The following is a 27413-nucleotide window of genomic DNA, read 5'->3' on the forward strand; positions in this document are numbered from 1 at the left end:
AATGATTAAATATGTATACTTGTCATCATTCGGAAATCCCGGTCTGGTTAGTACAAACATAATCATATAACAAAACATGACACAAGTCGGTGTATGCAATTGGATGATACACAACAAATAGGAAGTGGGTGACAAATAATTTTTTTGTTTTTTTTTCGAAATAAGGGTGCCGGTGGCGCGTATATATGTGACAATGGCCAAACATTTTATTATAGGAAATGTACAAACTCATCAGAATAATCACCAGAATGTCTTGTTGTAATAAACCTTTTTGTGTCATTTTTTTTTTTTAATTTTATTTCTTTTTTCTTTCGTCATCATTTTTTATTATTCTTTTGCCTTCAATGGTATTATGTAATTGAGAACAGGGTGGTGAAATAGAGGGGAAGGGGGTATTAGCGCGGAGATGGATGGGATTTTTTTTTTCATCGCCATAAAGTTAATTATACAATGAAGTTTAAAAAAAAAAATTCAAAAAATGTGTCTAGATTATCTAGATAGCCAATAACGTTCAACGTTGTACCACCAGGTCTCGTTTCACTTCTCTCTTGCGCCTCGCTATCGGTTTTGCCAGCCAACGTTGCTCATATATTTACAGACCCGCACGCGTCCCTTTCGTTTATTCCCACACAGCCGAAAAAGGAAAGGAAAGAAAAGAAAGAAAAAACTCGCAAAAAAATTTCGGCAATCACGAACTGCGTGCCGAGTGGGTCGTCATCATCATCATCATCGGACATCGTGACGGCACGTCTTGTCCGGCCGCCGCCGCCGCCGCCGCCGAGAAAGAGTCGAGCGGCTTAGTAGCCTGGCCCGGCTCTCCACCTCTGGAGATTGGTGAAACGGCCCAATCGGTCGAACAGTTTGGTGTCAAATTACCATCGACTGCCAGCGCCGAGCAGGAGGAGGGCGTCCAGGCTTCGTCGTCCAGCGGCAAGCAGTTCTCGCTGGCCATCGCCGAGCAGCCCGACATCCATTTGGTGGCGGCCATCAAGAGCAGAGTCACGAAAGCCGTCGTCCACCAGGTCCAAGCCGATTGGACGACAACGCCCCTGCCGCCGTTTTTCCCGTGTTGCATGGCCGCCGGCTGCTCCCCTGTCAAAGCCAATACGCAATAGTGATTCGGTTATTATCAGATGGGGGGAAACAGGAGGTCCAGGATACGACTAAAATGGCGGGGAGTAAGGATCGGGCTCTCCCATCCGACTCGGCTGACTCGAATAACCCAGCCAAACCGGGTCGCAATTTAATTGTACAACATGCAAACAAACGGTTCTTTCCGACGGATGGGATGTCCAATGGATTTGTAGTAGTAGTGCATGTGCACAAGTGTCAAGTCACAGTTAGCTAACCCCCCCTGGCCAGCTACACACGCAACTAGGGATCCGTGATTTGCGGATCAACTTCCAATGTGCACATAGAGAGACCGAACCGACATAGCACTTGACATTTGAGCAACTCCTGCTGCCCACGTCCTTGGAGGAATCGACGGTGCGCCGGCTGGCCCATCTGCTAAGACAGTTGCAAATAGCTCGGGGCACGCGGAGACATTGCTAGTTTTCATCGTTACGTTGACTTTTGAGAGAGAAAAAAGAAAGAAAGAAATCTCATTTTATTTATTTCTTTTTCCCCTTAGTTGGATGAAACCTTCGGGGGGCAGTCTTTGATGACCGGAGTGGAACAGTACGTAAAGAAGTTCGCTAGAGACCTGGGCAACATAACAAGATCGATTTCGTAAAACAAAAAATAAATAAAAATAAAAGAAAAAGAAAATTCTTCTTTGGACTCGTCCTGGATACTCGTCCAATTTTTTAATGATTTTATTTTGAAGAAGAAAAACAAAATAGTGTGTTCATCCTGCCCGTGTTATTCCCTCGAATCGAGTTACCCAGGTGGACACACCCACCTCTCTCCCAACTTTTTATATGAAATAAAAAAATAACGACGTAGATTTTCTACAAGATTTATTCGACGTCGCCAAAGAGGTCGCGAGGTGCAATGGCCAAACTTTGTCCGACATTTCGTGCCGGACATAAAATTTCGCCGACCCTCCCTCCCATATATACGACGGCATTGATTATTTTAGCCGGCGAGAACGCCAGGAGTCTCACGAACTTGAACCGACCGGAGTGAAATAAACATCAAAATCGCACGGAAATAGAACTATATAGTAATAATACATTAGAGATAGCAGCCGGATCAAAAGACACGAATGCCAAAGGTGGGTGGAGCTTTAGAAAGAAGGAAAGAAAGAAAACTCCTCCCCCCTTTGCCCATCTATCTCCAGGATCGGCGACAGTGAGAGAGTCCCGGCCCATCAAAGTCTCTCATACATCATCGGGCCGCGGCGGTGACACGCCATCACATTTCAAGCCCTTTATACCCCGCGTTCACGGTCGAAATGGCGCGCGCGTGAACTGCGTTCAAAATGAAAATAAAAATTATTTTATTATATTTGTTTTTCTCCTTTTGTTTTTTACGACCGCGACTTGTTTGTTTTGTTTGTTTTTTAAAGAGAGAGAGAGACCCTGCCGGTGTTGACGGACGTCCAGCAAGAACGCTCTCTCACACTGGGAGGGAGGGAGGGCAAGTATATGTATAAGGACCCCCATAAAAAGTATTTATTTCTATTTGTAGTTTATTTTTTGGAAAGTTGTTTAAGTTTCTTTATTCTGTTTGCTTCTAGCTTGTTGTTTATACAACATCTGTACAAGGTCCGTTGTCTAACAAGATTGTGTCCGCTCAGCTGGACTTCACCACCCAACCGACAGCAGAGAGCCAAAGTCGATTTTCTTTTCTTTTCTTTGAAAAACAAAAAGAAAAGAAAAGAAAAAAAAAGGTTTTTATGGATTTGCCGATCTATGGAGGTTTGTGTGTCGGACGCTTTCCACCGTTTTGAACCCGCATGTACCGGCCCGTTGGTGCTAAAGTCGAAAAGATTGGCGTCGGGACGTCGGGAGAGAAAAAAGTCAAACGGAACAAACGTGCGCCACTTACGGAATCAGACTGGGAACGGAACGGCACAGGGACGGATAGGCCAATTAAGCCAATTCAACCCGGGTTTTGAGAGAGCGAAACGGACAGAAAGGAATAAGAAAAGAAAAAAAAAGCGTTTTATAGAGTCCTGTGTGTTAGGACGGCCTACCCAGCTTAGCAATTCACCCGGCGATCCGTCAATATCTAAGAGAGAGAGAGAGACAGGAGTGTACGGTTCCTCGCTTTTCGTGGAAATGATGGGGCCGGGCGGCAAGAGAAAGAAAAAAGAAATGAAGTGCAACACCAGCTGGACGGCCGGCTGCTGTGGCCAGTCAGCCAGCCAACAGCACTTTGTGTGTGTACACGGGCCTACTGTACCATTTAGAACGTGGAGAGTGACGCTGGCCGGTTGGAGGCTAGGTGGTCCACACGAATAGTTGCCGGCAAAGTCGGGCGTGGCCGGCGGAACGTTCAAGACTGCCAGAAGTGAGTCGGGTCCCAGGCGGGTCACGCGGGCGCTCCATCCGTATTTCGTAGCGCCTGCTGGCGATCATATTTATTTGATTTCCATTTTTCTCTTCTTTAGTTTCAAAATTTTATTTAAGAGAATAAAAAAAAATACGGACCCGATGAGGCCAGCGCTGCGGCTTCTTTAGATCCTTCGAACATGCGGGACTCTTCGAGTGCCGATCCGGCGATCCGCTCCGTCTTGTGGTACCAGAAAATGTAGGGCGGCGTCTCAATCAGCCCCGAAATGACGCAATGCAGCGCCACACCGCTACCGGCCATGACGTAAATGTCCGGAGCTCCTCTGATCTCCACCTGCGGAACTGGATGATGATACATTTTAGGATGAAAATTAGTCGAGCTATGATTTTCATTCCACAATCTCCCCCCTCGCCTTGATGATGAACAAGTAGTAATAGACGGGCGAGGGGGCGGCAAAGGTAAATACAAAGGTTCATCCAAATGTCATTAATGATGTATTATCTCACCGACGATGTTTAATTGATAGACGAGACTGAGCTTGGGCTCGCTGGAAACTTGGCATTCGTATTTGCCGGCGTCGGAGCCGCGAACGGCCCTCAAGTGCAGCGTCCAAATGTCAGAATTGGCCGGGTGGTGCACTTGGAATCGGCCGTCGCCTATAAACGTGTCCGTATCGACCGTCAGCAAATGGCCGTCTCTCTTGCGAACCCACGAGACCTACAATGTGGACGTGTGAACGAGCAGAGTGAGAGTGAGAGTGAGCCGGCCAATTAATTACCGTCCAACGCGAGTAGATAGTACAGTATAAGGAGGATATACAATATAGGGGTGGAAAAAGTAGCCGGGCAAAACGAACCGATTTGTTGGCAACATCCTGGACTCGGCAGACAAGATGGGCGTGAGCTCCGTACTGAGTGGTCACGTTGAGTGGCAACGACACGTCGAACGACGGCATGTTGTTGCCGACGCTGGCGCCCAGCGCCTTGCCGTCGTGAGAGAGCGACACCGAGTGCTGATGCTGGCCAGACGAGTCCCCTTTAGGACTCCATAAATCCGAAACTACCGAAGCTCCTGAAACTGACGTTGTTAATTGACCTGGAAAATGTAGAAAAAAGAATCTAATTAAGAAAAATTGTTAAAATGTCAAATTCATTATTTTTTTCTGAGAAAAAATACTTTTGAGAAAATTCAACGTGTCGTAGAAACGTGAGTTTATTTTTATTTTTCCCCCCAAAAAATTAAAAATAAAATTCCTTTTTCGTGAAATGCTGCTGTCAAGCAAGGACGTTAGCTTCGAGGGTTCGAGGCGAAAATTCACGTTTCGTTGGCCGCATCATCTCGTTGGCCCCTCTTTTGTCGTAGAAGACTCACGGAGACGTGAAAATCGCCTCCAGCTTTCAATGTCGTCCCCGGAATATATCTGCACGTTATGAGATCAAGCGGAAAGCCGCTCCGGGAGGAGGAGCGAGGCGGATAGCTAGTCGAGCGGAGTTACACACAAGGACCTTTTCTCTCTCTCTCTCTCATTTTCCTCCCTTCCGGATCCAACAGTCAAGTCTGGCGGAACAGTAGGTACACACACATACATCACTCGGTATACATAGACGAGCGTAAATTATTCGTTTTGCCCAGCTCTTTAACAGGAAAAGAAATAGGAAAAAATGATCCTGATCGACAATGTCTACACAAAAAAGGGGGGGATGACCGGACAAGGTTTTCCAGCGCATAAAAACGGAATAATGCACACTATACATCTTTGAACAGAGAGATAAATAAATAAATCAATCTATCTATCCCCCAGTCGATTGTCCGTGACGGAGGTCGGAGAGAAAAACACGCTCCAATAGACTAGGTATCAGAGACGACCAACCAAGCGCGGAGAGAGGCCCTCGTCGTTGCGTTGGCCGTGTTTTCCCGGCCCACTCTGGTGTGTCTGTTTAGTCCTACACATCCTAAATCATCCGACAATGTTGACGGGCTCCTTGCCGACTCATTTCTCTTCGTCATTGGCGACAAGGAAAGGCAACAACTCTCGTTTTTTTTCTTTCTTATTCTTTTCCTTTTAGTTTTTTATTTTATTTTTTTCTTATTTTTTCCCTTCGCCGTCATTGGACGTGAATTGCAGCCAAAATGGGCCCATTTGTGTACGGGAAAATGGGTGGTGGAGGGGGGAGGCCTATAATATGCACAAAGTGTGTGTACGTAACGGTGCAGAGTGTATTGGCCGATTGCCCGACACCCGTAAATTGGTAGAAGAAGAGCCGACAAATCGGCCCGACTCCAACCCAAAAAATATAACTAAGGAAAAGCCAAAAAAAGAATAATAAATAAAGGGATGGAGAAGAGAGAAGATTGGCAGTAGCGATCGATTGAATGTTGAAAGCTTGCCCGAAAGTTGGAATGTGTTTATACATTCGCCGTGTTTACGACTTTTTAGGCGCTCCCTTTCTTCTTCTTCTTCATTTCTTTTTCAAAAGAAAAGAGCAACGAATTTCACGGTTGGCATCACCCGATATTAACCATCTCCACTTGAAAAAAAAAGGAAGAAGATAAAGACAACTAGAACTGGCGGACGTACTACGAGATTGGGGCGCCAAAGTACACACATGACCTAATCCTTCTCTCTCTTACCGTGAACGGAAATCGCGCAACGAAATGGATGAAACCCTCGGCCCTTTTTCTATTTACAACGTCGACCTCCCATTTTTCTTTTCCTTTTTCTTCCTCCGCGGATCACAAACCACCGGCATCCCTTCACCAATCGACATGCACGGGGCGCATACAACATCTCTCCTCCTCGGTTGTACACGTAGATACACATGTAAAGATAAAAGGCAGATGAAGAAGAAGGAAAGAAAAAGGATAAACTTTTTGCCGGAGCGGATCGATAAGTCAACACACACAGACGCACGTCGACCCAAAGAGAGATGGTTGCGGTCGTGTCCGTCGCTTTCCTCTTATACTCGCCGGACTTTATTTTTTTGGGGGGTACGACTCTGAAAGATGGAAGGGAGAGCTATAGGGAGGATCGTATCGTTCATCAGCTTGTTTGTCGATGGCAAATATAAGACAAGCAACACGGGGGAAAAAAGTAAAGCCGTGCCGATGAGTCTGAAAAGCGGCAAAGTGACGCCGCCGCTTTTCCTTCCGGCGGACATTTTCTATTTGATTTGTGCCAAATCCACCCGCCAAATCCTTCATGACGTTTCCGCATCTTTTCGTATTTATTATCCCCCTTCTATCCATCTCCTTTTTTTTGAAGTTCCCGCCTTCCCAAGTTCACTTTTCAGGTTGGCGGATCAAAAGCTTCGACTGGGCTACTGCTGCTCTCTCTCTCTGTGTGTGTGTCTATCTCTCAATATGTTTAGAGCTAGTGGTAGGTGGCAGCTGTCTGGCCACTTAAGATAAACAGGAGTTGATAGATTGGCACCCAGCAGCAGAAGCAGCAGACCCCTCCTTTGCACATTGATGGATGGCCAACTCGCAAAGGGGGAAAAACCCCGGCGAATCTCTCTCTTCCTACTATTCTCTACTATTCATGCAAAATAAACTTGATCAAAAGCAAGTCTGTCAGAATCTGCCAGGAAAAAAAAATATAAAAAATAAACTGCCAATGAGAAAAGAAAAGAGTCTGGCTGACTTGCTACTCTATATAGGAACCTTGTATGCTAATCCGGGTTGGGGAGGGGGGGCTGGAAATGTCGGTAGATCCACTTGGGTCCCCTAGCTGCTCCATCACTTTTTATTACGCAACCTGCCGACGTCCCTATTTTCTTATATTTTCTTTACCAAAAAATTGCGCACAGCTAAAAGCATTTGGTCTTATTTCTTTTTTCTCCTGGCTGCCGTGTGTGTGTACTCTACTGTACGTACATGCAAACGTCTAGACTTGTTAGTTGAATATGTCGCCTATTTATATTCACAGTTGTCTCGTGTACGGGGACTACGGGCGCCGTCAAAAGATGAAGAGACAAAATAAGAAGATATCAAAAGAAGAAGAAGAGACCAACAATAAAAAAATAAATATGCGATCAATTATTCATAGCCGCTGCCGGCTCTCCTTTTTTATTTCTTTTTCCAAAAGACCAGGACAGCAGCTTGGCTATTCTCTTGTTTTCTCTCTGATCTATGGGTCATGTTAGGTTGGCAGAGATCTCACATTCTACGACTAATAAACCTACCCCCCATCTCTCTAAACTCACCATATATACCTTTGAACCTTCCTGCCGGGCTCAGGGCGACATGTGTATTACATATGCGACGGAATATCATGTGCATATATGTATGTACACATGTCTACTACACAATTTAATATAGAGCGTTTCCTCTTTCTCGGCTGCTGCTGCCGCTGCTCTGGCATTCCAGTTTTGGCTGGTGGGTTGGCTTTGGTGGTTTATGTATACACGCTGGCTACTCCCGATGCGATGGGGTTTACGGTTTCTCGATGAGCTAATTCAGCTCCAGGCTATCCAGAGTATCTCTCCTTTTCCCGCAAGTCAGCTGCTGTGTAATGCAACCGTGCCCCGCGGAATCTATGGCTTTTAATAAGACACCAATACCTTAACTCTCGACTCGACCCCAAATCCGGAAAAGCCAACCGGGACCGGGGGTTTCGGCTTCTCTTATTATGCAACATTGTGTCATGCCGAGCTGAGCTGAGCTGCCACACATTTGTGTGCGCAGCGTGTGTGTGCGTCACATGGGTTTGAAAATACAAAAAAAAAAACCCAAAAAAGAACTAAATTTCCATTCGCATTTAGGAATTCCTGGAAAATCTCGAAATCATTTGCCCAGTTTGAATGCAGAAAAAAGGACGTCGCATCGCCCTGAATACGTAAATTTCGAAATGGAAATTCACCAGACAAGAGACAAGAAACGGGACCGACTGTTTTTAATCGTTCGCCAGTTCAGTTTCCACATTGATGGCATAGTTTGAATCCCGAAATGTCGACTCGACCCAACTTGTTCCAGCTCCATCCGTTATGATAATACACTGTTGCATTCTCCACTTTTAGACAACTCCTACGCATTTTGAGTTCATGACATTCCTAACCGATTTCTACCGCCAACCCCCCAGCAGTTGAGAGTTCCTCAGACGGTTTCTTGAGCTTCTCTCGTTCACTTGTTCCGGATGGAAAAACATAAAGGGAAAACAAGATCTCGGTGGCATGAGAGGGACGAAACAAACAATGACGGCACTGGAAAGGTACGTTTCACTTCTGTCTGTGTGTATGTGTGTGTGGGTTTAGACTGTAACGCATGTAAATTTGTCGCTAGAGCGTGGGCAGAGATACCGAGAAAATCTCCAAAAAGGGCAAGTCGAGGGAGACTACTAATCGGACTCGACTGTTGTGCAAACGGCTAAATAATACGACAGCGCTAATGGCGGGAGTTCAAAAAACAAAACATATCGTCCAAACTTTCGATGGCGAGAAAGGGGACGAAAAAGATCAAATTATCGAGGTACTTTCTCATCTCTTCGTTAGATGTTGCAAACAGGAAACAATTGAACCGGAAGCCAACGTGGCGGACGTGATGGAATATGCATACATAGATATAGGGGGGCCCCCAATTAACCCCCCGGCACGGCTCTTCTAAATTTGATATTCATCACAGAATCGCTAGATTCGTTTTTGGTAGAATCTCCCTCCTTCATTTCGCCTACTATATATAAGAAATTCTCCGCTAAATAAATTTTATGCCGCTCATCCGGGCCGGAATTTGTTTTTTGTTTTCTCCCCAAAATTTTTTCTCGAGGATATAGACGAGACTGGGGTGGGTGGGTGGGTAATAAGAATATCCATTAAAGAAAGGGAGCCAAGGGCATTGTTATACGCTGGAAGAGCGGAAAAAGAGAGCTCCGGTCCTTAATGATCCAACTGGATGGCGAGCGATTTGACACGCCACGTCAACATGCAGCCAGCGCGCGCTCCCGTTTGAAAAACAACTGAACGACGTGTAATCACCGAGATAGTCTAGATAATGAGTCCTTAGAGAGATCCCTCTTTCTTCTTTCCCCTTTTTTTGTTCTTTTTTCCTACATGTAAAGTAATCATCTCTTGGCTGTGTGGTGCGGTCTTTCTGGGGCGGAAAAGCGACGGATTTCAAAAGCCACCAACTTCCTTTCCCGCTGGATTTTATAGTTGACATGTCCTCCTCCTCCTCCTCTGCGGGTTTGGCGGTTCACTGGAGCGCGTCTAACCGCGGCGGATATTCAAGAGAGAGTGAAAATAAAAAAACATAAAATCATCACAAAATAAAAAAAAGGAGGAGGGAAGACATACTGGCGCACACGCCAAAACTTGAAGTGACATGCGAGCAAGTCCCTTCCCAGGCGGGTTCAAAACAGAAGAGACGACGACGAGGACGACGACGAAGGGGGCGCGGTCGCAGGTCAAAGAACGGAACCGCTCGTTAGCCAAGTGCTGCCCAGCCGAGCGCAAACAAGAGTCTCATAGTCTTTCACTTTTCTATCATCATTATCATCACGGAGGTTGTTCTTTATTTCTCTCTTCTCTCTTTACTGGTTATACACACACACAACTGATGGTATTTTTATTTTGTGAACTTATGTTTTCAAAGGAGGAGGGACCTAGAGGCTCCTCCTCCCTTTGATTCGACCAGAAAATCAAATAAAAAAAAAGGAGTTTGAAGCGACTTGGCCCAGTTTCAAAGCCCCTCACTCACTGGTAGTGTGTATATATGCGCCATCGAGAAGAGCCTTTGATGGCGAACAAGGCGATCCAATTCGCATATCAAGAGAATAGCGGAGACCGTCAGAGGCAGCGGCTAGGAGCTGAGGGGAGGAAAAAAGTTACAGCTGGGCAAAAAGAAGAAGAAGATCTACTGCTCGCTACTGCTGCAATTGGAACTCTCTCTCTCTCTCCTTGGTTCTTCCTTCTTCTTCTTCTACTCGTCAAAAATCTCGCAGCCGTCGGAGTAGATTCACGCTAGAGCGGACGGGCAGGCCAAGTTAACTTTTTCTTCCGTCTTTCTCGGCGCTTTTCTATTGCATCGAAGCAATTTATGTTTCTCTCAGTTCTATCCGTCTCTCGATCTCTTTATTAGACTAGACTCTGTGTGTGTGTAGTATATATATTCAGGCCGGCGGACATGAACACACCGACTATATACCCGGCAGCAGCAGCAGCGGCAGACACATATCCATCTTGATTCCGGCTCTATCCGGCTGCTGCTGCTCTTCTCTAGATCCCCCTCTTTTGTATGTTGCACAACCCGCAGTTTTCTACCCACCAACCGACGCCGATTTCTTCTTCTTGGCGCTTTTGACGTCTTGAGCTTCCCGGGCAAATGTGAGCTCCTCCCCTTTTTTTCTTCCATGTTCACCCCCCAAAAAAGAAACAAGAAAAAACGTGCCCGGATTGCAAACAAAAAATACATAAATATCAAACAGTCGAGATTCAAAAGGGAAATAAAAGTGATATATCGGAAGTCTCTTTTCAGCATTGCTAATAAAGCCCCCACCCCCGTCTGAAGACGAAGGGGAAGTCGGGGGGTTGGTGGGGGGGATACGTCTGTACAACAAGCCGAGATTTCCACGAATACTTTACAGCAACTTGGGGCCGGATCTATTTTGCATGCGCAACTCTAATGACTAGACGACAGCTATTTGCTATCCTGCTACATCCTCTGTCGAGCATATTGGAATTGGAATTGGATTTTTTATTTTTGTTTCTTGGTTTTTCCCGCCTTTGATTTTTCCAAAAAAGGTGGACAAAAAGTCGAATCAGATTGAGACAAGTTGTTGAACATCAAAACGAAACCGGGTCAAAGAAATGTCGTTCATCAAAGGGTTGGTGGTGAGATGAGAGGAGGGTAAAGGCCATTTGACCGGCCACTTCCAAGTCATTTCCTTATACACTACATATCGATTGGCTAATGTATTCCGTAAGGGGAGAAAATAAAAAAAAAAAAGATAAAAGGCTTTCGACCGCGCGGTACGGTTCATGTGTGTTTGCGTGATTCCGTCTGTTCCTCCTTTTCTTACGAGATAAGAAAAAACAAAACGGGGAAGAGCCAAAGAAAATAGCAAAAAAAAACACACGTCATCCCCCAACAACACAACAACAAACGACAACAACAACAACGGCGACCGAAAATGGTGAAAGGGCTTTTGAAAGCGACGCCATTTTTCGCTGTCTATAACGATGCCCCGAAACTGAACGAAATCAATTCTTATTTCTTCTTGTTTTCTTCTTCTTCTTCTCTTTCTTTCTTTCTCTCTATCCCGTGTGTGTGTTGTAACACAGAGCAACGACTTACACAAGAGAGAGACAATGCTTGATGGAGACTCGGTGGTCTCTCAGGCAGCGCCCAAGTTTTTGATACAATAAAAAAACCGAGCCGGAGAATAAATACAGAAAAGAAAAAAGAAACCAGAAATGAAAGAAACTGTTGCGAATAAGGAGAGAAAAAGACTCAAAAAGAAGAAGAAGAAAATAACACATAAATCAATAGAACCCGCCAGTGTATAGATATATATATATAGATATATGTATGTACTATAAAGCAACAAAAGATTCTAGCTTTACCAGTAGCCTGGCTACTATAGAAATGAAAAACACAAAAGAGAAAGAGAGAGACCATACATCTTGATATATATATATATATAACTATACACATAGCGACTGGTTCGTGTTTTATCTTTCTCTCTCGTTCTCTTTGTCGTTCAATATATAATATATACATGGAAGGTTACAATCAGAGAGCACAGGTCCATGTTACATTAGGCTGCTAGTCTCTCTCTATTTCCGTGGTTTTCTGTTCATTAACGACGTCGGGGAGAGGTGACAGACGAGCCAACTGATTGGTTACAGTAGAGACTACTACTACACTATTACAGGTCGCTTTGTCTTCTTCTTCTTCTTTTGCTTTTATTTTTATTACTATTCTTTTTTTTTTCGGCGACTGCCATTATTAGAAAGAAAATGTGTGTGTAGCCCCGTCGGCTGGATTTGTGCGGACTCCAGCCGCACCAGTAGCTCCCCCACCCACTCGACAAGAAACCAAAAATAAAACAAAACAATATCGTCATCATCATTTGGCAATCAAGGGCCCAGTATATCAGAGTTACATAGATCATCATCAGAGCTATTTATAGGAGTAATAAAAGACTTTCTCCGCTTTCTTTCTCTTTCTCTCTTGGCTGTGACGACGTTTGATCTACTGCAACTCCTTGGGTCAATGCCTATTGTACGTCGCAGATATAGCCGCTCCTCATTGGTCGTTTGGGGTCTGCCATGGGAAAGGAGAGTAGGAGAAAAAGGCAAAAAAGAGACGAAATCGGATCTAAATCATCAGGAGATAGTTGGGGCGCGAATCCGGACTGTACCCTCCCACCACCACCAGCCATGGCACCCAACGCAATGGGATTCCGCATTATATTGATATCGCGGGCGCGGCTTTCTCCGCCTGTGCCGCACCAATAAAAGAGATTACATCACACACAGCCTCACGTCCTTCGTGCTGTGTGTCTATATCTTTCAGAACAGAAAGAAGAAGAAGAATGGGAGCAGCATTGCGTTTCATGAGCTCAGCACGAATAAATGAAAGGAAAAAAAGAATGAAAGAATCGGACGGACCAGACCCTCCACAGATCGCGGCGACCAGATTGAAACAAAGTGCGGACAGAATGCGCCCCGGGAACCCGCCTATATTCTTAATGGATTCTAGATTACAATTAGATTGGCATATTCAATCAATTATACATATAGATATATATACCGAGCTCACATTTATTTGATAACTCCTATAGAGAGAGTTTTGATCAAGAATGTCTTCATCCGAAAGACTATGCGATCGAGCCCGAATTAATAATGAATAATAACGCCGTTCAAAACTCCCGGGCGAGACCGAAAATTCAAAAGTGGCCATAGTTCATTCAAAACACGCGCCCTTTTTCACGAAACTTTGCCAGCCGCATCAAAAACGCACACGGCACCAGGGCCAAATAAAACGGGAGGGGAGTAGAGAAGAAGAAGAAGAAAGAGGAACGTGCTAGTAGTAGTTATATGAGAGTTATAAAAGCAATTGGAGCGGAATCGATCGCAGGGCATTACACACGCTTATATTATTATACGTCCTCTGCTGTTTCTCCCCTTTTTGTCTTTTGTGAACTTTTCTGCTCGTGTCGAAAAACTTGACTGGCACACACACACGGAGAGAGAGCGGAGGAGCAGCAGCAGCAGCAACCGGCGAATGCAACACCCACAACATCCAATAAAGAAGTGGAATAACATTCAAAGGCTCTCATCTCATCTCTCTCTCTCTCTCCAACTTGCCTCTTAATATTTACTTTCCCGACCAATGAGATTCTTCTTTTTCCAGCCCTGGAAACTGGAGCAACTCTTACAGACAGATATATATCACGTATATCGAGATATACTCTTTCTAATCCGAGCCCGAGCCTTCCAGCCAACTATAAATAATATCGATTCGGTCCTTTTTATTAGTATTGCTGTTATTATTATTCGATGGCTACAATGTGCCAGATTTGTAATAATAAAGTTCTCCTGATTGAGACCCCCCCTCTCCCCCGCCAAACTTGAATGGAGTTGATTATATTAACTGGTTTAGGTACACGCCCAATCAAATTCGACCTGTTACCAACAACTGCAAAGACTGCTGTGCAACCACTTACTACTATTTCGTCATGGTAGTATATAAAACCTCCTCGCTGCACATATATCCAATTTCAGAATCTATTCATTGACCGCGACCGACGGCCGGATGGTTGCGTACGGCGGTGTTGACAGGTCGTCAAAAGACGTGAAAATTGAAACCCGGCCGGACGTATCCTTTACACAGAAACCTGTCCCACACACAGACACACACCAAAAAAGAAAGGGGGGAAAAACGATCTACTACTACTCAGACGTAGTAGAAGCAACTCGACCAAAATCTATGCGCCAGTCACTGTTATTATTATGACCCCACAGCAGGAAGGAGGAAAATAATAAAAAAGAAAAACATGCGGAGCGTGTCGAAGTGGAAGAGAATCAAACAAAACGGGACACAAAAGGGATCGACCGTCGCTCCTTGTCAAAGTATATAGATCCTTTTTCTATAAGGTATATATAATCTAAAAGGTGGGCTGGGCTATACACACACACACAAGTCGGACGGGAGTGGAAAGAAGAAGAAGAAGAAGAAAAGTGTGTGTGCTGGGCACGTAACTTTGTCGGGAATGGAACGTAAAAAGGGTGGAAGGATGGAGAAAGAAGCTCCAAAGAAGAAGAAGAAGGTTCAGCGAATCGGAACTGACACGACAAGTCGACAGCGTTGACGACGATCTCGACACGCCATATAACAAGTTTTTTCGTACCTTGCGAGCGAGAGCAACACACACACAAGTCGAATTTTCGCTATTTGGGTCCTGCTGCTGCGTTGCCTTTGAACTGTTGTCCTCCGTATTTTCCCCCAAAAGCAACAAGATTCGTTTCCCTCCTACCCGTCTTGTTATTCATCTTCTTTTATATCAAGTCATTCTATCTAGCTGATGCAAGTTTCTATTGAAATTCCATCCGTCCTCGGAGTAGTCACCCTCTCTCTCTCTCTCGATTTTCCTTCTTTCTCTTCCGGCACATATCAACAACAAGTCACTCCTGATTGGCTTGATCAACGGTGTACCACCCTCCCTTATATCCCAGCTCTCTATCTCTAGCTGCGTTCCCTGTGAACAAGCCGAAAGTGTGCATGTAACACAACTCTCCTTTTGCCTTGCCAGATTCTCGTTATTCCATTCCAAGACTTTTCAGATACTCGGCAGATCTCGGGAGAAACTTTGACTTGAGGAGGTGGATGTATATATTCACAAGGTTTATCTTCTCTCTTGACGTCTAACGTTGTGTATTCCTTCGTGAAAGTTTTTCTTTTTTCCCCCTTTTTTTTGTGTTCCTACCCAGTGATCCTTTGGTATTACTCTAGCTATCTCTGCCTTTAACCTAAATCAAATGTTGTCGCGTAGTAGATACTGTATGGTATATATATTGGCATTCTATTTTTCTGGCCATTTTTTTAATTAAGGGGCGAGTCGTCGCACGGAACGACAAGATGGAAAACATAATAAGAAGAGAGAACATAGAAGAAGAAGAGTTATCGGAACGTTCTATATCCGAGATGACAAGGGAAATGCCCCGCATTCACAAATATAACAAATAGAAGAAGAAGAAAAATAAGAAAGAGTCGTGCCGCCATCCATCAAGCCTCTTTCCGTACCGAGAGGGGCGTGTCTCCCACCCGTCGACTATTTTCTTGTGTGTGTCGACGTATAAGTCGTATACTATATATACGTTTACGTTTTTTGGGCGCAGACAAAAAACAAAATAGGTATACAGGGAAAAGTGAAGAGCTCCATCGACCCGGAAAAATAGTCTGAAACAAAAACCACCGACCGAGGACAGGAAGAAAAAATAAAAATAAATAAAAAATAAATTCCAAATAAATCTCAGGGAAAAACTTTTCTCAGTATTTTTGTTTTTTGTTTTGTTTTTTTTCCACGCTGGATAAATCCAAGACATTGAAAGGGGAGGGTGGTGTTGGCCGGGCTATCGTTCTGTCTGACGCAATCTATCTATCATGGGGGGGGTACAGAAAACGTGCAATAAAATGTCCTCGGCGGACACACACACACACACACACACACACACACAGAACTGATGGGCAACTCACGCGAGAATAGAAGAAGATTGGAGAGTCGAAGGGCTACAAGTTCCCGATGGAATTAATAGCGACAAGTCCTTCCCGCGCAGCTAGCGCTCGATTTCATATTATACACATCTCTATAAAATATAGCGGTCCTCCCTCCTTACACACTCGGTGTGTGTGTCAGAGCAGAGCAGAGCAAAGGAGGAGGACAGACTATTTATATATATAGTGCGACAGAGCGCACGTAACTCACATCATCTGCGATTGCTGGTCACGAGGAAAATACGAAAAAAAGAAAATAAGAAAATAAGAAGAAAGCTAAAGATGGCAGCTAGCAGCATCCGCAAACCTCCCCCCCCCCCTCTCCATCTCTGTCGGATTGGCCGGGACTGGGGCGGAAGATGGCGTGTGTGTGAAGGCGGTCGATTCAACTCGACAGCTGGGCTACCTCAATACACACACACACACAGACACACACGAGCAGTGATTCTCCATTTTGTGTGTGTGTGTGTGTAGAGTGGACGTGTAATAGGAAAGAGACGAAATAAAAAACAAGCACCGTACAAAAGAAGATATAGGCGAGGTACACGTACGAGTATACGACTGTTATTATTAGCCCCTCCCCGTCTAAAATACAAAAAAAAAAAAGACGAAAATTGTACGGAGAAGAGTTTTTCCTTAGTGTGTCTTCAGACGACGACTACCAAGTCTGGAACAATTCAATAATAGTGGCACGCCAAAGTCTCCTTGATCTACCCCCGGAGTTATGGCACACACACACACACACACAAGACATCAGAGAGAAATTTCTCGACCTGACGGCAAGTACATCACGACAAAGGCGGTCGGTCGGGACAGTATTTTTTTACTTTTTCTTCTTCTTTTTTTATTCCTCCATTCCGTCTTCTCCTGATTGGATTGACGGAGAGAAAAAGAGATAGACCGTCAGGTTGCGGAGGATTCAAAGGACTGCAGACATCACAATCTGCTATAAGGAATCCCCCCCCCTACCAACCAACCAGCCCTCTCCCAAATGACAAGGATAACAACGAACAACAAAGGGATCAAGAGAGGAAGAAGAATAAATACAACAACGAGAGTGTGTGGGAGTTGATGGAGGAATCTGAAGCGAGATATTGAGGGCTCCCCGTGTCTAACGAATCAAAAATGAATAGAACGACAGCAGCCCACCACCACCATTTCTTCTTTAGCTTCAACCAACCCCCCTACACAGTGTACACACACACACACATAGAGAACCTTCTATAACGATTTTCGTTCAAGGCGTCAGACATCAGCCCTGGCACGACCAATATTGATCGATTCCCGGGCCCCCCCTTCTCACTCGCTTTATTTTGTTTCCCCCCGTCGTAGTTCTACCTTCCATCGACTTTCCAACTCTCAGATTTGGTTCCAGAAATATTCGTCGTCAACTTGATTTCAATTTAAAACCAAAACAAAAAACAAATGGGTTGATAATTGGGATAAAACCCGAGACCCCGAACGCCACCTGTGACTAAATGGGAAATGACGAATAGTTGGGAAAAGTTTGGCCGACTTGTCTCGTTTGGCCGGGCAATGTGATTGCCGGTAGAGAAACTTGGTGCAAGTTGGAGTCGAGTGTCGACTACTAGTCTACTAAACCGGTACTACTACTACGACGACTCGCTAGCGCGGAGGGGGTGGGCTTGTCTCATTTTGCTACCGCGATTTGATAATAAACGGAGCAGAAGTCGGGTGAGGTTCACGCAGGAGCAGCGCTCAGTCAGACCCGCAGAGTTGACACACACTCGACTACGCGTGTGTGTGTCTTCCTCACAACTCTCTTGATTGACGCTCTCTCTGTGTGTATGGCAACATTACACACAGACAGCGGAGGAGCGACTGCTGCTGCACTCGTTGGTTAAACAAGGCGGAAGGCGATTCATTTGATAACAATAACACAACGTCAAAGGAGAGAGAGACTCTCATTAGGAGAAATTCTTTTGAAGAGAGAAAAAATAATAAAAAAACAGCGGGCGCGGAGTGGGGAAACCGTCAACTTTTCATTTTCTCTCTCTGACGTTTGTATTCAACGGGCGGCACTGTCTGGGGGTAAAAAAAACAAACAAGTTTGGCGATTGCGGCGGCACAATAAAACGGCAAATACGAGAAACAAAACAAAAAAATTGAAAAGAAAAAAAAAAGGCGAAAAGGTTCGCCAAATATCAACACGGGAGAGGCAAAGAAATAATAAGGCCCGCCAGGGGAAGTTGGTATACACAACAGACAATCAAATCCACTTCTTTTTTTCTTTCTTTCTTTCTCTTTTGAGTTGGTCTCTCGCAGAAAGAAAGACTGAGAAAAATCAAGCTCTGCTTGTTTGTGATGTTGCTCTTCCGATTGCTGACCCAATTTTCTCGCTTCTTCGTTCTTCATTTTAGTTTTTGGTGGGGCCTTCGTCATTTCATTTTATTTACACTCCTTTATTCTTTCTCCAGACCCCCCCCCCCCACCCACCCACGTAGGTCGTGATTCCAATTTTCTCGGCGCCATTTTTCAATTTTTCATTTAAAAAAGAAAAAGGAGAAAAACGTTCGACGTCGTCCCGTGTCGCAGTGACGATTTCCGAACGAACCTTGTCTCGTCGAAGACAGGGCAAAAGCCGATTAAATTCGCCCAAGTGAAAGTGAAAAGCTTTTCCGTCGTCCTTGCCCGGAAACTTGATCGACCATTGAAATATAGGCTTATGCTTTCGATGGCTATGAAGCGCGACCCGCTTCCTTTTTTACTATTTTTCATGGCCCTGATTCTTCCTGTCAACGTAATACTACTATATATATCTATAATAACACTATATACGCCATAATAAAAAGAAAAGTTCACAATTTTAAAAGCGTACACTATCACCTATTGGCCATCGCTCCTTCGGCTGGAAGTCTCTGCCCTCCCAGTTTCTCGGAAACGAATAGCGAATTATCCCTGATTATTATTATGCACACTGCTCACACTATTTAGTGTCGTCGCCCTGAATCGCCTACATAAAAATCGAGACGACATTGAGAGGAAAACTAAACTTTTTTTTTCATTGGAAAATCTCTTTTTTTCGGCGCCATTCAATTTCAGTTCACGTCAGCGAAATCCCCCCATTCTACGTTGTATATTACTGCCAACAGTTCAGACGCTGAAAAATGGAGACAAAAAGAAGAAAAAAAGGCGGAAAAAAGGAGAAAGAGAGAAAAGAATGTCAAAAAAATAGTTGGCTGGATATATATTTATATATAGGATTGACTATACTATATATATAAATATAGTATATGTCGATATCAATATCTCTCTTTCCCAGTAGACATAGACAGCCATCAAAAGCCGCTGCTTTTTTCTTAAAATAAAGAAAGACTTTCGGTGGGTTTTGTGTGATGTAGGGGGGAAAGAAAATATACATATGATATTTATAAGACAAAATCATAACAGGGAGCAGCTATTCAAAAGCCGGAGACAATGGGGATCGGCAGATCTGTCACAACAACAAAAGGTATATAACCGGTTTCAGCGGCTGCGATCGTCTTGGAAAAGTTCAAAGCGGGTCACGTCACATCCTCGAGCAAGAAGAAATAAGTGAGTGATGAAAGAGAAATCGAATGGTTTCCATCAAGAGACTTTTTTGTTTCCTTCGACCACTAATACATTGGTGATTGATAATGATTATGTTACTGTAGTTTTTTTTAACATTAAAAGGAACAACTCCATCTATTGGGCAAACTTATTTTGTTGGGGGGGTTCCTACTACATCTTTTTAGATTTTGGCATTGAAACAATGACATGCGGAAAAAAAATTTCTTTTCGTCTTGTGTTTGTTTGTTTGTTTGTTCTCCGGTGATGCGCAGCACTTAGTTGAGAGACGCTCTTTCGTTCCATACGTGAGCACTAGGCTCTCGCTAATAAAAAGAAAAGACTTTTTCTCTCTTTCTCTCTTTGCTCTGGAGGGAATAAACATTTACACGTAGCTCTTGATGCGAGTAATAATGTCAAATGTCTCTCCTCCATCTCGCGTTGCCAGGGAAAGAAAAACCCACCAAAAAAAAAAGATAAAAAAAAGAAGAAGAGAGGAATCTAAACTTCCCATTAGGTGTACGAAGCATCACACTTGCACACATGAGAGAATGAAAAATACATGGGCAAGAACCTTTTAAACTTCAAAATGCGTAAAGTTTCCTTTTTTTGAAAAAATAAAGTTGAATTTCATTTTTATTTCCTTATATAAAGAAGTAGGCGCTACACATATATACACGCCAGATTGGATTCCCATGTAATATGCACAGCTACTGTGCATGTTCTATAGATACGAAACTCTCTCAACTTTTCGCTCAGTGTAGACTCGGCTCGTTCATACATTCGTAAAATGGTGAAAAAAGCGCGACGTCTTCAAACAAGAACAAACAATCGGTTGGGAAATTTCTTTTTTCGCTCGACGAAACACAACAGTCGAACCCCGATATAAAATGGAATCGTTTCAAACCGGATAAGGCCATCCGATTACGAATTTAAATGACCGGAACGTGTGTCCTCTCTTATAGGCCTTTTTTGATTCGGACTTGTGTCAAATTCGGTGGGTGATGTCACACCGACACACTACTAGTCGGCGCTTATTCGAGTAGAAACATGTCGGACCCGCTTGATCCCCTTAACTGGCCGGCAATGCGATCCGTTCGTTTTGTCTTTTCTTTCTCTCTGCCAGCAGATCCGGGGGGAAAAGGTAAGGCCGATGTCGAAACTTTGCGGCTTCAACTTGGGTCGTCCTTTTGGCCATCAGCCGTTAGGACCTTGTTAGCCCTACTTAACACCACAGGCGTCATTGATGACGTGTCGATTGACGTCAATTTAAAAAGGAAACTCGTGCCGACCATGGCGAATGTTGTGAAAATGATGCGACAGAGAAGAGAAGGAGAATAAATTCGCGACTTTTCAGCAGAAGTTCGTGCTCATCCGTCTTTTCTAGCCTCTTCTTCCTCTTTTTTTCTCGACGCCAGAGACGCCAGTATAGAAAACTTGAGACGGAATTGACTGCATAAAAGCTGTTGAATCACATCCGGAGAATGGGCAAAAGAGTCTAGAAGAGGAAGAAGAAGAAGAAGAAGAAGGGAAAAAGAAAATCAAACTAAAATGGAAAAATAAAAGAGAATGCTAAAGGATGTTGACTCGATCGCGTCGAGTATATGAAAGGAGCTGGAATACGTGCCCTCTTGTACCAATTCTCTTTTCCAACTACTCCCCCCCCCCCCTTTTTGCCTTGTCTTTTTCGCTCGTTTTTCCCCAAACGTCCGGGCACCGGAAGGATGGAAAAGGTTCCGTGTATGTCTGATGTAGCGTATATACTGTATATATATACATTTATTCAACTCTCTTTCCCCCCATGGACGACACGAGTAGGGGCAGGTCCATCACTACTCTCCTCCGTCTTCTTCTTCTTCGTGAAAACTCTTTGGCGAAAAAAAGGAAAAACTCAGATATGTCGAGAACTGTGAGCATCGCAGAGAGACGACTGCCATGTATCAACAACAGCCCCCCCTTCTCACTCGTCTCTCTAGTCAACAACCCGGCATATATATACATCCGACGATGCTGCAGTAGGATCGATTATATATACGACCCATCATCCATATCCTTTTTCTCCCCTGAACCCAAGATTTAGTGGACTCCTCCTCCGTGTTTACCGATTCTTTCGCCACCCCCGATGCAGATATTCCGTATTCTTTTCCTCCTTTTTTTTAAGAACTCTGCAAAAACCCTGACGTCCGCAAACATTTTTCGAATATAGTCACGTCAAGATAACCCTGGGATTTTTTGTTTTGGTTGGTTCTTGTCCTTTTCTTTTCTATTATCTTGTTTTTGTTCAGACTCTGTCTGGACCGTCTTCATTGTTCGTTTTGACTGGCCAGAGATAAGACAGGCACGGATCCACGGCCTCTCTCTCTTGTTCGTGTAAACAGGAACACCAGACAATAGTTGAGGGGGGCGGCTAACGAATGAGCATCCCAGTAGGATCTAGAGCGGATCGGGAATCAAAGAAACCCTGTTTTTCGCTGGCTGCTGCTCCTGCTGCAGTTGTTATTGTTGTCCGAAATGCATAAGAAGAGAATGCCGGGAGGAAATGAGAAAAAGGATCGTCAAAAACAAAAACCCAAGGACGACAAAATAAAAATTCCCAGCTGTCATCAAACAACTATATATATACACACAGGCCTCCTATGGAATCCTATCGCATTTCCGTCTAATCACGATTTCTCCCAAATGAAATTTCCTCCAATCTTCAAGTCAGAAAAACAACAACAACAAAAAACATGACGAACAAATTAAAAAAACCGGGCCGAATAATTTCAATTTGATTTATTCGCGGGAAATTGAAATTTGGAGCCCGCGGGAGATTTAAAAACAGAAAAAATTTTTTTTTCAAAACCATAGAAACACAAAACGTCAAAAGAGAAAAGAAGCCCTTAAGAGTATAGTAGGATCGTCCTCTCTAGCGGATTGGAATTAAATCATGTATACGTGTGTGTGTGCGCTGCACCGCGCCAACTGGAAAACACGTCCGCTAAGTTCATTACGGGTTGTTCCTCAAATGAGCTTACGGATCCTCCCACGTTAAACTTTTGCGGCCCAGCCTGGAATGCGGCAACTTCCTTTTCCAGTAAATTTCTTTTGGCCTTTTTGGCTTTTTCTTTTTTCTTAAACTCAAAAATTCTCGGGATGATTTAAAGGAGCGTGCCGACGTGGTCGGGGGGGCTGTCACGGTGTCGTAATAAGTCTGCCCTCCCTGTTAAGCTTCACGGTGGCGGGTAGACTAGCTAGCTAGCTCGTCTGAAGCTCTTTAAATCAATTATCGATCATTGGTATTGATGAGAGCTCCTGTTGTGTGTGTGTGTGTGTGTTGTTGCCCGGCGTTCCCCGGCTGCAATAACGCCTCTTCTTCTTTCTTTTTTCACTTCCCGAAAGCTAAAGAGAGACATATGGCAACAGCTAGAGCGGAAAGGCCATGGGCCGACGTCAATCTGCATCTATCCTACCGACGCCTTCGCTTGCCGCCACCGCCGCCACCAACCGCCCCGGGGAGACGAAAGTTTAATGAAGATGAGGAATGAAAAGTTATCCCGCTGCTGCTGTGTAATGCAGAGACACGAGGAAAGGACACACACACACGGTCTGTGTGTATATATATCGAATAGAATTTAATTGGGCCTCTACATGAGTCACGGGACCGGAAACACTATCTAGGCTCGTTCAACCTGTCGTTCCCCAAACCCTTTTTTCCCCTTGTTTTCCATCTGCTTCGGCTCAGCGTTCGAGTTCCTTTTTTTCTTCTTCTTCTCTCTACCATTATTCTCGGTCTCTCTTTTTACTGGTTCCCTCCCAATTAAGAGGTTTCAGGACTTTGAACAAGATTACAAAAAGGGGAGAAGAAGAAGAAGAAAGAAAAAAAGAATCTAAATATATATAGATACCCCCCTTTTTCTTTTTCTTGAGAGAAAATTCTCGGCGATATTATACACGGCGGATGGCAATAGGAGAGCTGCGTCCTAGAACGGGGCAGATGTCACGCATCTCAAATTGGGACGATTTGAATAATCGTCCAGTCGTGAAATCATCGTCTCTTTCTTTTTTTCTTCTTTCTTCACATTATTATTCCCCTTTTCTTTTCTTTTTTTTGGCCCCCCTCTCGTTCTACCGAATCAATACTTTGGATAAAAGATGAGGAACATTTAATAATGGATTGATATCTCTCGACTATCTTTGCTCGTTTGCTTCGCCTCTTAACAGTCAATTATAATCTTACGAGGGAAGGCTATCAAGCTTTTTAAATTCTTTAGGGCCAGCTAGCACTTTCGAGATCTTTCCAGAACTTCGAGTTCGGAACGTGTTTCCTTAACTGGAAACAAATTTCACTCAATGGCCGGGGAATAAAGAAGTAATTGAATATCCGATAAATGTTTTCTTTTTTTCCTTCAATTTTTCAGTGCACACTCTATGCAAATGTTTTTAATCAGCAATTGATTATTCACCAATCGACAAACTTTTCTTCTTTGTTTGAAAAAGAAAAAAAGGGGAGAGAGGAGGGAGAGAAAAAAAATGGGGGCACAATATTGAATCAACTTTTCATTAGAGAGCGAAGCCGAATGAGACGTTAATGGAATAACGGGGGGTTCACGGGTCGTCCAGCAGTGTTCATCCGGCGGCGGGAATGAACGCGGGACGAGAGAAACAACAACAATGTAACCCTGATGTTTCCATGGGGAACATAAAGAGAGAGAGAGAGAGAAGAGAGGGGAAGGAGGATTCATACATCCAAACCCGGTGAAATGTAAAGATCAAAATTGGGAGAACTGACGTCCCGATGGAACGCACACAGTCAGCGTTGAAAAACGTTTGAAAGGCCCGCGCCGAATCAGCGAGCCTGCGGCCGATTTTCATAGAGCAATCATCGGCCTTTTATGAGGGGCTTCCAAGTTAGATTACAGACAGTCGGTAAATATATACATGGTCTGCCTGGCCAGAATGAAATTCTCCCCCTCCAAAAAACAGACACACACAAAATGTGGTCAATTGAATTTAGTAACATTAACAATGACAGGACATAAATCGATGACGACGTCCTCTTGAGGGACTTCCCATCAACGTCACGACCGCCAGTTGTAGAGTTGGGGAATTCAATCGCTTAGTGGCTAATTCTTTCCGCTAACATAAACACGATAAGATCGAGAGGGGTGGTCGGTCCCTAATAGAATATTTTAAATGATAAAAAAAATGGAAAACATTTGATAATAAGCGGCTGTTTGTTTTCCCCCCGTTCGATTCGGCACGGCCGTTTTGGGGCTGGGCTGTGCTGGGTAAATTTTCTTTTGCCTCGTCATATATTCACGGTGCCAGGAGCAGCCAAAGCTGTGCGGTGTGTGGACTATAGCGGTGGCAGCTTTGCTCGGCGTGCCGCAAATATTGACTCGCACTCGTTTATTTATGTGTGTGCATGTGTGGCTTGAAGCGCTGCCACCCCATCGCCCTGTTGTCGCTCGCTTGTCGCAGTAAGGCACGCACCCGACATTCCCGCAAATGAAAAACGGGTGGATGAAAGGGGAATCATTTAATGTAATAAAAAACACAAAATCGCCCCCACCCAAAAAGAAGAAAAAGTTTTGGCGTCGCGACGAAAAAGTTTCTCCAAGGTAACGCGTCACACATCAACAAAACAGCCGGGCGATATTCCAATCATGGCATCAGACCGTCTATTCAATACCTATTCAGCGAGAAAGGTAGTACTATAATACCCCCTGAACCGAAAAAGTTTGTTTCCCTGTCCAATTTCATAAAATTCCCGCCGAAAGCTATTACCTATTTGTATGGGGGAGCTATGAGAGAGAGAGAGATTGAATCGAAAACTATTACTGCGATTTATTCCGGGCCATCAAATGTCTCGTAATGGGATCTAACGGCTATACCGTTTGGCAATGAGGACACGTCAAGAACATATCATAAGCCGGTCAGACGTACATATAAAATATAATACACGCGTACATATATTTTTTTTCTGGGTTAAGTACCGTTTAAAAAGCCCGCCAAGAAAAAGTAATATGCACACACCCCGAAAAAAAAGAAGAAAAATTTCCGCAATCAACTGCACAGACCGCCCTCTCTTCATATATGACTGGACAAAAGAGAACGGGCCCAGCAGCAAAAGTTACACAACACGCAAACGTAAAACAGAAATGCATCAAACAGGGCCGCACACACTTGAAAGGACTGTTGCTCGCGAAGAAAAGCTGGTGCTGATGTGATAAGCATTGCCATAAACACAGCGACCGAGACCAACAACAACAACAACAACTACAAAAAATACAACCAGAGTGGCAGTGATTTTCCCATGGAACCCCTCGAAAAAATCGTGTGGTAACAGCAACAGTCGAGCTGGAACGACCGTCGTAAAAAAACAAACAAGGCGACAACAAACCTGGGCGTAGTCGTCGTAATGTGGAAATGAATCTATATAATATTCATGTCGACATTTCTCTCGTCATGATGATAATAATGTTATACAAAGCAATGTCAGACGAGTTTGTGACATTCTGAAGCGATTCAAACTAAACGTTTCAAGTAGGTAGATATACTGTGATGAAAGGGTCTTACCTGGGAATGAGCCGAAGAGGAGCAGGAGCCAAAGGAGCCGGTTGATGATTGACAGTGAAGCCTTCATGATGAGCGACGACAGTGTGTAATTAGAAAACAAATTGCAATTGAGTCAGCACACACTGACTCGAAGTTGATTGTCGAATTTTTCTTCCTGAAATCAAGTCCGTTGCACGTGTGACATCCAGTTCACAATTTCACAAGAGTTTCATACACTCAGACCCAATTGGTTTTGAACCACAAAAAAATAACTTAATAATCGTTTCAAAATCAAAACGGCCAATCCAATCAGGAGAAAGTGCAACGTTCAATCCATCGCCGATGGTGGAAATTTGGTAAGTGCTAAACGTCAATCGCGTTCAAAGTGCACATATTCAAACTCAAACAAACACTCACACACACACTCACAAACACAAACACAAAGAGTGTTAAATTGTTGTCTCGTTCAGGGTACGGTCACGAAGGAAACACACACCAAACAACGTCGAGAAACGCAATAGGTGAAAAGGTCGTTGGTCGGTCGGTCGTCGTGTGACAAGCGGGAGAGAGAGAGAGTTTGGATGGCGTGCAAACGGCAAGGCGAACGGAAAGCGAGTGATGGCCGTGATGGCCGACAGCACTGCACAGAGGCCGCGCGCGTCGAGAGGTTTTGTTTCCCCCCCACCCATGTCCTTGACGGTATTTTTCCTTATATATCCACCCCCTTGGTTTTTCGTACCATTTAATTCCGCCACCAGGACGGCAGCACTGTCGGACCCAACGATTCATTCGAGATCGTTTGTAAAATTCATTCAAATTTAATCGACTTTTGATTTTTTTTTAATTTTTAATAATTATTAAAGTTTGTTTTAGAAGGGAAATAGATTTCTATAATTATATGGGATAACGAGTTCATAGAATAAAGAAGAATGGGGCCTTGTATAAATAGCTCGGTTCACTGGACGTTCGTAGGTGATTTGAAATAAGATTCCATCCACTTTCCTAATGATCTGATTCGATTTTCCTGCATTGACTTAACGACACTATTGCTATAGTAGTGCTAATATTATGTACCCCCCTCCCTTGTCTCTCCAAGCTCGTCTGCTCCAGAGTTTCCCCTTTATTTCATTTCACAATAATTTTCTTGGCTATTA

At 44.1% G+C, this 27413-nt stretch overlaps 1 protein-coding gene across 2 annotated transcripts; it reads right to left on the reverse strand.

Annotated features, from left to right (window-relative positions):
• Positions 1-26904, reverse strand: LOC124208948. 2 transcript variants are annotated; one of them, XM_046606820.1, is made up of 6 exons: positions 26281-26904; positions 4319-4557; positions 3969-4179; positions 3600-3803; positions 3352-3516; positions 1-1092 (listed from the first exon to the last, which is right to left on the reverse strand). In XM_046606820.1, exons 1-6 carry the CDS (start codon positions 26345-26347, stop codon positions 689-691), a joined length of 1290 nt encoding a protein of 429 aa, XP_046462776.1. In that variant the 5' UTR covers positions 26348-26904; the 3' UTR covers positions 1-688. The 2 variants fall into 2 exon arrangements, with proteins under 2 accessions (XP_046462776.1, XP_046462777.1); XM_046606821.1 differs by having other exon boundaries at positions 3352-3513; positions 26281-26900.
• Between the last annotated feature and the right edge of the window lie 509 nt (positions 26905-27413).

The sequence above is a fragment of the Daphnia pulex genome, chromosome 12 (assembly GCF_021134715.1).
Source record: "Daphnia pulex isolate KAP4 chromosome 12, ASM2113471v1".
NCBI classification, from domain to species: Eukaryota; Metazoa; Arthropoda; class Branchiopoda; order Diplostraca; family Daphniidae; genus Daphnia; species Daphnia pulex.